Genomic DNA, 10260 nt, shown 5'->3' on the forward strand with positions numbered 1-10260 from the left:
GGTCATAGTTGGTTTGAACCAAACCGACCAAATTTCCTTATGAAATTACAGTAAGAGACAAAATATTGAGCTCACCTAACCACCAAACCAATCAATCCTACTATACTATGGCTGTGGCCCAGACTGATAGTATATGATATGGCATCTCGAGTTAACTCAAAGCGACTCTTCACCAATCTATAGACATCTTTACCCACAGCCGGAGTCAAGAATACACACACGACGAAGCGTGAACATAGATTAATAATCATGAGGAATACTAACTCATATCCGCTCACATCACACAGCAATTGACATTTAAAAGCTTGTATAGACACCACCAATTCCATACAGCTCCGTGACCCGTAGTTTGATAATCGCAGCACGTTTGCATCCACGCTCCACTTTAGCACTTGTGAATACACGAAGATCATCGATCTTATTTAGAATAAATAGGCACTTAAAATGAACACACGAGTTAAAGATGAACAAGCAAAGCGAATACATGCAATGCTCCACACGCATTTACACATATACAGACCAGAGGAATGGTTATCCGACTCACCACTCGAACCCACCAATCTTCGAGGTTGCTGAGCCAACACGCACGCATCCAACTACCACGACTGTGGTCCACCTCTGCTCGCCATGATAATTCAGACACAAAAACCAGCTGGCAAACCCAGGAAATCCTGCACTCATTGTCAGGCCGTAATTCAATTGTCCACCATATGCCACAGGCAAGCGCCATACCAGAATCCAATCGTGTTCTTCTTTGCTGTGGATTTTCGGACCCCCCCCACCACCCCAAGTAACACAGCCACACATGCCACGTATTCAAGTGGCCTTTCTAGTTGTGGCCAGCCTAAGACAAGACCTGTGCAATATCATGACTGCTAATCAGGTCATCTTGATATGCACACCTTTGAGTAGGATGGATTATCATCGCCCAAGGAAGTGCTCACATATCACAGATTTTGTTCAGCTTGTGACAGATCTTTGAGCAGAAATGTTATTTTGTGTAAATAGAAAATGTTTTACGATTTTGAGTTCTCTCATAGAAAAATGGGGAAAGCAAAACCAAGTGTTGCATTTATATTTTTGTCCGTGTAGTTACAAGGAAGCCACATGGGGCGCACTCCCTCACACAGGAGATGGTGTCCCAGGCACGTCCAGCTGGGAAGAGACCGGAGGGGACGACGAAGGTAGACCAGTGAGGATTAATATCTCTTCGCTGGCCTGGGAAAGCACGAGCCCTTGGGAATCCCCCAGTCCGACCATCTAAGGTGATGTGGACCCGGGAACAAAGAAAGTTTGGGGCTCTCTGCTGGAACAGCTACCTCCGCGACCCGACCACGGATAAGCGGGAGAAGATGGATGGATGGATGTTTTGGTGTTTATGGCGACACGACATGACCCGTTGAACACATAAAGCAGGTATTTATATCCTCAACACTGAAGGTCAAAGCACGTCATCTGAACTGAACTCACATGGTGTTAATGTCAGGACTGAAAGCTGTCAAAATGATCCGGTTCATGTCAAAGGAAGCTGAATGTCACTCAAAAGAAATGAGTGCCCAAACTCCGCTTTGGATATACGAATGTATTAATTCAATCAGAAGTGGCACTTTAACAATCAGCAACCTGCCCCAGGATGAGAAGAAGCTTAACTATCTGCAGGAAGTGTGAAAAGTAGCAGGGTCATCTTTATTTTTTCATAATAAATATAGACTTTTTTCACATTTTAACAAATACAGTGGACAATTATTATACAGACATGGATCCATGAAAGCACTCATTGGCCATCACCACGATAACAACGCCTCAGAGACGGAGAGAAAGTGTGAGGGACAGAGGAAGAAGTATGGCAGCCATTTTTTCAAAAGTGCCGACATCAACCTGAAGATTAAGCTTCAAATCAGCCCCCTAGATTTCTACCTAATTTATAATACTCATGATAAAAGAGAGGTAAACAACTTCAGTTTTCCCTGCTACAAATGGACAGCCATCGATGTGTCACAGGAAGTACTGATAGAGAGTTGATGGTGTTGTGTCGCCCCCTAGTGTGAGCCAGAGAAATCACTGCCAGGCTTTCAAAGAAAACACCTTGAACCAGTGATGTAAAAAGAGAAAGTGTTTCGTATCACTTCTCCACATTTTTTCTGTTGTTTGTCCCTCATCTCGATCCTTCCCAACATGCTCCAGGGCTTCTTCAGGTACAGAGTGTTCTCTCTCAGAGTGTTTTAGAGAGTCTCAGAGGATCTGCTCGGTGCTGGAGGCGGAGATGTCCAGAAGTCTCCAGGCGGCGTACGGGTTCAGCTCCTCCTGGTCCCGACACAGAGCCCACACGTACATCATCCTGATCACTTTCTCCTGAAAGGGGGGGAAACAGAGGGTACACTTAATCTAGAGTTTATCTATCTATTTGTTGTTTTTATGGTTTGTTTGTTTTTCAATAACAAATGTATTTTTTTAAGCAAAAGAAAATATGTATATTACATTACATGTTACATGTTAGACACTTTTATCCAAAGCAACTTACATACTCAATACTGTGGGCAATCCCCACAGGAGCAATTTGGGGTGAAGTGTCTCAGGGACACAACGACATGCTGACTGCAGTGGGGTTTGAACCTGTCACCCCTGATCCAAACACCAAAGCACAACCCACTGCACCACACACCTCCGTATATATGTTAATAATTTAGTTTTTGGGAGAAGGGGTGGGATTAAATAGACGGTACACTTAATCTAGAGTTTATTTATTTGTTTGTTTATTTATTTGTTGTTTTTATGTTTTTGTTTTGTCCCTGGGGAGGCTGTGGCTCAGTGGCTAGTGTGCTGAACTTCAAAAAGGGGATAGCAAGTTCGAGTCCCACTGCAGTCAGCATGTCGTTGTGTCCCTGAGACACTTTGGATTGATTTTTTTAATCAAAAATGTTGTTAATAATCCAGTTTTTGGGAGAAGGGGTGGGATTAAATAAGTGTAAATGTCTTCCCACCCTTTTTCGGATGTGTAATTAGGTAGATTATTTGTTTATATATAATTTGTAAATCAATAATATTTTTGTTTATCAATTTGACACTGTTTAAGTTTGTATAGTATAATAATTCTCATGTTTCATTTCATTATTCGTTTTTAAATGTTTTATACATTCGAAATAAATCAAATCAAATAATTAAAAAAGAGAGTGTGGGAGAAAAACTCCCTCTGGAGGGAACACAGGGATTGTAGCCTTTGCAGACCATTTAAATGCACTAAACTAAAACCTATATTACACACCACCGGAAAGGGAACGCAGCTTTTCTACAGTATGAAAATGTTATCAAAGCAGTAGGCTACATTGTCTAAAAACAAATCTGTGTTTAAATCGGCAGCAGAGCTAGTAACATAAGCTGTTTGCGACCGGGTTGGCATTATTTCTGATTTAGCCACGCCTGGTCAATACCCAGATGGCCCATTTTTCTACAAACCAAGAACGTTTTTAAGTAGGAACAGATTTAGAGGTCTGACTGCAGGAGACATTCAATGCTTTAGTCCATCAGGGCAGAGCCACAGGACGTCCAGACATTTGGATCCGGATGATAAATCACTACACCCTCCATTAATCCTCTGCAGCAGCCTTTAGTCTGAACACTGGGTGTCTTCACCTTGTACCATCACACTGTCCCTGGAGCTGAGAGGCCTCTACGGTTGATTTATAACAAATCAACCTTTAGTCTAGGTTGTGGATCTAAATGAAGCCCAAATTAAAAGTGGCTTCATTTCCTCATTACCTTCTTTTTGTGCACTATTAATAAGTAGCGACAAAACATCTCCAATTATGACAACACTTTTATCATTTCTAGAACATTACATGCCACAAATATAATTAATTTTGTTCTATTCAAAATATCCTTTGACTTTAATTTCATCATAAAGCAGATTGTAGCAAATTAAAGTGGTGTGTGTGTGTGTGTGTGTGTGTGTGTGTGTGTGTGTGTGTGTGTGTGTGTGTGTGTGTGTGTGTGTGTGTGTGTCAGGGTTTCCGCTCTGATTTTTTCCTCTCCGGTCAAACGTCTGGACAGAATTTATTTTACCGGACACATTTGAAACTTACCGGTCATGTTTCAATAATAATAATAAGAATTGTGTAGCAGAGTTTCCGTTAGCAGGTAATCACCGGACTATGACCGGATATGCTGATGTTTAAAACTCAGTTAATTTAAGGAGTGATTTTTATATTGCTTCAGTTTAAAATTGTAACAGATCGAAAACTTCAGATTCATTTTTCAATAAATGATGCGCTTCCACAAACAACAAACAACATCATTATTACATTCAAACAAACTACTTGTAGTAGATAAAGTACATTATTCAAAAGTTTACATTAACTTTGAATAATAACACGGGAGAAACGGAGAGGATCCGTTTCTCCCGTGTTATTATTCAAAGTTAATGTAAACTTTTGAATAATGTACTTTATCTACTACAAGTAGTTTGTTTGAATGTAATAATGATGTTGTTNCCTTGCGTGTTATGAAGGTTTTTATGCATGTAAACGGTCTGCAGAGTCGAAACCCTCAAAGTACACCCTGTGGCGAGTAAAACTCTAACGGTACGTCCACACAGCAGCTTTAAAAAAATCTTCCAACGCTTCTCTGCCCATTGGCTTTGAATGGGGATGACGTCACTTTGCCTCGCTTTTCGCCGAACTGCATTGTGGGGAAGCCCCATTCAAAGCCAATGGGCAGAGAAGCGTTGGAAGATTTTTTTAAAGCTGCNAATTTTTTTAACTTTTTATGTATAAAAAAAGTTTGAAAACTACAGAAATCAGGAATTATGGCAGACATGAACCTTTTCTTGAACTGACAAAGCTTTGTGATATTAAGAGCCACAAAAGTTCATTGCAATAAGTAATTTGTGAAAACGAAATGTTACTTTGTCTGTTTGAAATTCTAAAATGCTTAAAGGTTGCTAAATTATGAAACAATATAAAAAATAATGTTTTTATTAAGCGCGTGTGTGTGTGTGATGAAATATTTTAATTAATTTAAATCAGTTGAATTTGCAAAAAACAATACAATTACACAAAAATGTCAAAGAACTGGCACAAATGAGTGGATTTATCCGCTGTAACTAATTCAAAATAAACTCAAACTAGGGCCTTTAAAAGGTAGGGTAGGTAAGAATGGAGGAACCAGCTTGTGTGCGCTAGAATTTGAAAGTATGCAGCGGAAAAAAAATCTGCCCCTTCCTTCAGACTTCCTTACAGAGCCCCTCCTCCAACACACACGAACGCGCACATGACCAATGAGGGCACGAGGTAAGTTTGTGCACAGATGGAAGGCTGACAGGCAGGTAGGCCATCCAGTTACTTTAGCCGGGCCGTATAAAATGATTGGTCGTGCTTTTTACAGCGCTACGGCTTCCACAGAGGACATTTTTTTATGGATTTTTTGTCAAAGCATTTAATATATTCATTGCTATCAGGATGTTAAGAGCATTCCTTGGAATATAACAAGTGTTTCTGAAGTGAATTACCTACCCCACCTTTAAATCCTTACCCCGTGCTGTGATGTCAAATGTGTAACTTTTAAATTATAATTTCTTTTTGTTATCTTTAATACTTTTTGTGTGCATGCTTTAGGTAACATGAAGATGTCTTTGGCTCTTTTCTGCTGTAACGATGTAAATGTCCCCTCTGTGGGACTGATAAAGGTTTTCTGATTCTCTCCCACAGCTCCATCCTTATGAGTGCACTCAGACTGACCAGGGGCAGTTTCTCCAGCAGCATGTCCACCATGGCTCCGTCTTTGTACTGCTGGAAGGCCTCTGCTTTCTTGGTCATCTGCTCGGCCTCGGCGCGGCCCTTAGCTTCCACGGCGAACGCCTCGGCCTCTCCCTTCATCTGAAAACAAAATGAACACACAGTTAGAAATACACTACACCTATACAAGTGCAAGCAAGTGTAAATATGCACATTGAGAATTTTATCTCGTTGCACTGTCATCGCTACGACCTCTGCTTTTACCACTCTTATTTATTTATTTGTGTCTATGTTTTACTGCAGTGAGGGTTGCCAAAGAAATGTCGTTGTTCTTTGTATGATGACAATAAAGATGATATTATATTCAAGAGATCACAGCATTAGTTTAGAGGAGTACATGATCTGGAAGTCATAATGTTGGGGTAATGTGAGCAGACAGGAAGGGAGGAGTGCTTTAAGGAAACATGCAGCAGGACTCACTTTAATGGACTCTGCCTCGGCCTCAGCCTCCATGATGAGCTGCAGACTGGAGAGAGGAGAGATTACAAATTGTGTTAGTGTGATATTTATTTGCTCACCTTAGTGGTTCTGTAGGAGCCAACATGCTACTGACTTCATTGTGTGTATTATTATTATTATTTGTTTAAGACACTTGTATTTGTATTTCAATGCAATGTAATGTATTTGTTGAGCACTTCCCGCAATCGTCACATGGTCGTGGTTTGTGTATGTAGGTCACCAGTTTCATGTCGGGGGGCGGATGACAGACTGTGACCTTGTGCTGACATTGTTTCTGTTTACCGTCTTTGTCCCCTACTCTGTTTTGATTTTGGTTATGAAATATCTTCAACCAATTTTCCTTCTGTATGCACTTTCTCATTGGAAACGTGTCGCAGCTTATAGCCAAGCTCTCTGCCACTCAAACTGAACGGGGAATTGAGCCGCCTCAGGTCCTGCTCAGGTGTTGGATGCAGATAACTTCATAGATGTTTAGCTCTCATCAGATCTACACCAGGCAGCGCTGCGTCACTCACCGGTTTGCCTCGGCCAGCCTCTCCAGTCGGTATTTCTCTGCTTCTGCGGGCTTCTTCACCTTGGCCTCCAGCTCCTTCTCCTTGCGGGTGATCTCCTGCTCCTGCAGAGTGATTTGCTGCGTCCTCTCCACCACCTGAATCTGCATCGTCTCCTCCTCAATGCGCTGCTTGGTCTTGGCCACCTGAACAGAGAAGTATATGAAACATTAGATTCCACTCAGCCTTGAACCACTGAAAATTAATACGGTATTACCCCCAACTAACGTCGCAACAGCATTTAGAAAAACTTGTCCATGCTTTTATTTTCAGTAGACTCGACTACTGCAATAGTGTATTCACAGGGCTCACCAAACAAATCTATCAGAAAGCTGCAGCCGATTCAGAACGCTGCTGCTCGACGCCTCACTGACACCAGAAAAGTGGATCACATCACTCCGGTTCTGAGATCATTACACTGGCTTCCAGTCGGCCAAAGAATTGATTTTATTATGCCCCAACAATCTGGAACAAACAATCTGGAACAAACTTCCCAAATCGTGCACGTCCGCTGAAACACTTCCTATTTTCAAATCCAGACTAAAAACGCATCAATTTGCCGCTGCTTTTAATTGAGCTGCTCACACTCACACTACAGTATGCCTTTTAGTCATGTATTCTGTACCTGCTGTGTGTATTTTTTTTTTCATTATCTTTGCTTTTTATGCATGTTTTTAAATGCTGTATTTGTTCTTAAATGTCTTTTGTTTTGTAAAGCACTTCGAAAAGCCACGTGCTGAAAAGTTCTATATAAATGAAATTGCCTTGCCTATAGAGAGGCGCCTCCCCATTACCTCCAATCTGAATTGTTCCTTCTTGAACTCAACCAGCCAGCTTAATAACGTGTGGACAGCTGACCAGACAAAATGTCACCAGTATAAAAACGAAGTTAGCTTGAGATCAGAGCAGTAACTGTACCTGAAGCTGATAGGCCATCTCTGACTCGGCCTTCTTGGTGTTGACCTCCACATCGTAGGCTGCCTTTTTTAGCTCGTAGTCTCTCTGGGCTTTCGCCATCTCAATCTCGTTCTTGTACTGAGCGGAGACCTTCTCCTGCATGGCGTGGGCCTCCTGTGGAGAGAACGCAGCACGACAGAATATGAGGAATTGTGGTATGTATTTTCTTTATATTATGAATATGAGCACAGAGGTGATTTTACCCTCATGACAGAGTCTCGTTTGTACTGAGCCTCTCCGATCCTGGCATCCTTCTGAACCTGCGCTGTCCTGGCTTTACCCAGAGAGTGAAGGTAGTCCTGAGAGAAGGAAAGAGACAGAGAGGGAGTCAAAAGGAAGGGAAGGCATTAAAAACACAAGATGGCATGGTAACCACAGAAGCACTTAGACGTCATTTGCTAATGTAGAGCAGCTGGGTGTCTGTTGAGAGACTAAAAGCTTGTCTCGCAGCGAGGATTCAGATTTCTTCTGCTCCATTAATTTGTGTTTTAAATCATCAGATTTTTGTCATTATCATTAGCAGAAAATGAACCCCAGACGTACCTGATCGTCGTGAACGTCTTTGAGCGTGTAGCTCACGACTCCAATCCCCATGTTGACCAGGTCAGAGGAGGCCACCTTGAAGACCTGCTCGGAGAACTTCTTGCGGTCCTGGTAGATCTCCTGCACACAGAGAGAGATTCATAGCTGTATATGAGCATTCACTCAGTGAGTCATGAACAGAAAGCTTTGATGGGCGGATATCGTGAAGCAGATGCATCTGATGGAGCGAGTGCACCAACCTCCACAGTCAGATGGGCGATGATGGCTCTCTGGTGTCCCTCCAGGGTTTCTAGTGCAATGGTGGAAATCTCCGCCTCAGACTTGCCCATAAACATTTGGCAGGCGGTGGCCAACATCTCCTTGTTCTGGCCCTGGATCTTCACCTGGAAAAGGATACCAAAAGAAATATGTGAAAAATAAATAGCTGGTTGGAGACGAACATTATCTTAATTTAAATGTATTGTTTAGTCCGTAACAAGAAATGTTGACGATTCATACATGTTATTTTCATATGGTCTCAAGGACTCTGTCGATTCAGCATGGGACCTTTTTCAAGTGTCCTTTTCCTTTCCCTTGTTTACGAATAGTAAATATTTGTCAAACTGAATTGTATATGTGCAGGCTCTGGGTTTATTTATAGTGCTGTCTTGTGCTCTGGCACTAGTTTCATGTAATGAAATAAAAAATGTGATACATGTTCCCTTATTTTATAAATATTTAATGAATCAGTCATACAGAGAGCAGCAGGCCTGTATCTGCAATTATTCAGCTTTTGCTTTTAATAACAGCTGATCAACCTTCCTGTCTTCCAATGTCCATGCACAATAGATTAAGATAACCTATTTGTGGAAACATGCACAGCTGTTTGACTCCGTTAATTAAAAGCCTTATGGAGTTTTTATACTGAAAGCATACCTGTGCAATGCCAGTGACAGAGATAGGGACCCCATGACGGGTGTAGACTTTGTCACTCTTCACATTAAGAGTCAGAGTGTTCAGTGCAATCCTGAGAAGAAGGGAGACATAATAAATGAAAGGGTGAGATATAATAACAGAGAAAAATGCAGAGCGAAAGGAAATTAAGTCAATTATCAACAGCAGAAAACACTTCCAGATTCAGAAACCACATCAGTAAAACATTTCTTTTCTCACAAGTATCATTTCCCCTTTTCCATTGACTAATAAATAAAACCAGACAGCTGGTCTAAAGTTGAAACAGAAAAGAGAAATAGAGAAAAAGGATCACCTCTGGATCTTCTGAATACATGGGAGGACGAACACTCTTCCTCCAGCAATCATTAAAGGAGGAGAACGGCCAAAGCCTGGAGAGGGGGGGAACACATTTCATACACAGAACTCTACCATTCAGTAATATACTTATAGAGTAACTGGGTCACAGTCCAACCAGCAACCCTGATTACAACAAGAACAAGATGCTATTGATTCATTACAGCTGGTTGTTATAGGTAACAGCAAGCAGAAACATTCTTAGTTTATTTTGTTGACTATTGCTCAATATCCAGGCATGTGATAATTACATCACATGACACATGTCCACTGTTTACTAAACTTGTCTCTTACATGTCACAAAGTGCAGTGACCTTTAGTGTTACATCATTATGGAATATGTATTGTTTCATTATCCAACTCTTCTAAACATCCTGTGTGATTCTTAGACATGACCATGCATCCTTGAGATGTAGGAAAACGAAATCTTACCGGACACCACCATGGCTTCATTGGGTCCACATGTGTAAAACATCTTGGTATCTGATTATCCGCAAACAAATGAAAACAAGATATTGTCAAAGTATGAACATTACTACATGTGAAGCCGACAATTGAGCGGCCCGACCAAGCAAGGAGGCAGAGGCAGAACGTCCAAAAAAATTACTCGGTGTTGGCATTTATTAAAGGTCCCATGTCATGCTTTTCCGGTTATTACCCGTCCCCTTGCGTGT

At 41.4% G+C, this 10260-nt stretch overlaps 1 protein-coding gene across 1 annotated transcript; it reads right to left on the reverse strand.

The window, feature by feature from the left end:
• Positions 1-2232: 2232 nt before the first annotated feature.
• LOC104965283 (flotillin-1-like) lies at positions 2233-10089 on the reverse strand. The gene is made up of 11 exons (XM_010794241.1): positions 10019-10089; positions 9546-9621; positions 9215-9305; positions 8539-8682; positions 8300-8419; positions 7960-8055; positions 7718-7870; positions 6764-6945; positions 6210-6255; positions 5673-5870; positions 2233-2352 (listed from the first exon to the last, which is right to left on the reverse strand). The coding sequence occupies exons 1-11, from the start codon at positions 10059-10061 to the stop codon at positions 2233-2235; spliced, it is 1269 nt and encodes a 422-aa protein (XP_010792543.1). The 5' UTR covers positions 10062-10089.
• Between the last annotated feature and the right edge of the window lie 171 nt (positions 10090-10260).

The sequence above is a fragment of the Notothenia coriiceps genome, unplaced genomic scaffold, assembly GCF_000735185.1.
Source record: "Notothenia coriiceps isolate Sejong01 unplaced genomic scaffold, NC01 NC01_scaffold00037244, whole genome shotgun sequence".
In the NCBI taxonomy this organism is placed as follows: domain Eukaryota; kingdom Metazoa; phylum Chordata; class Actinopteri; order Perciformes; family Nototheniidae; genus Notothenia; species Notothenia coriiceps.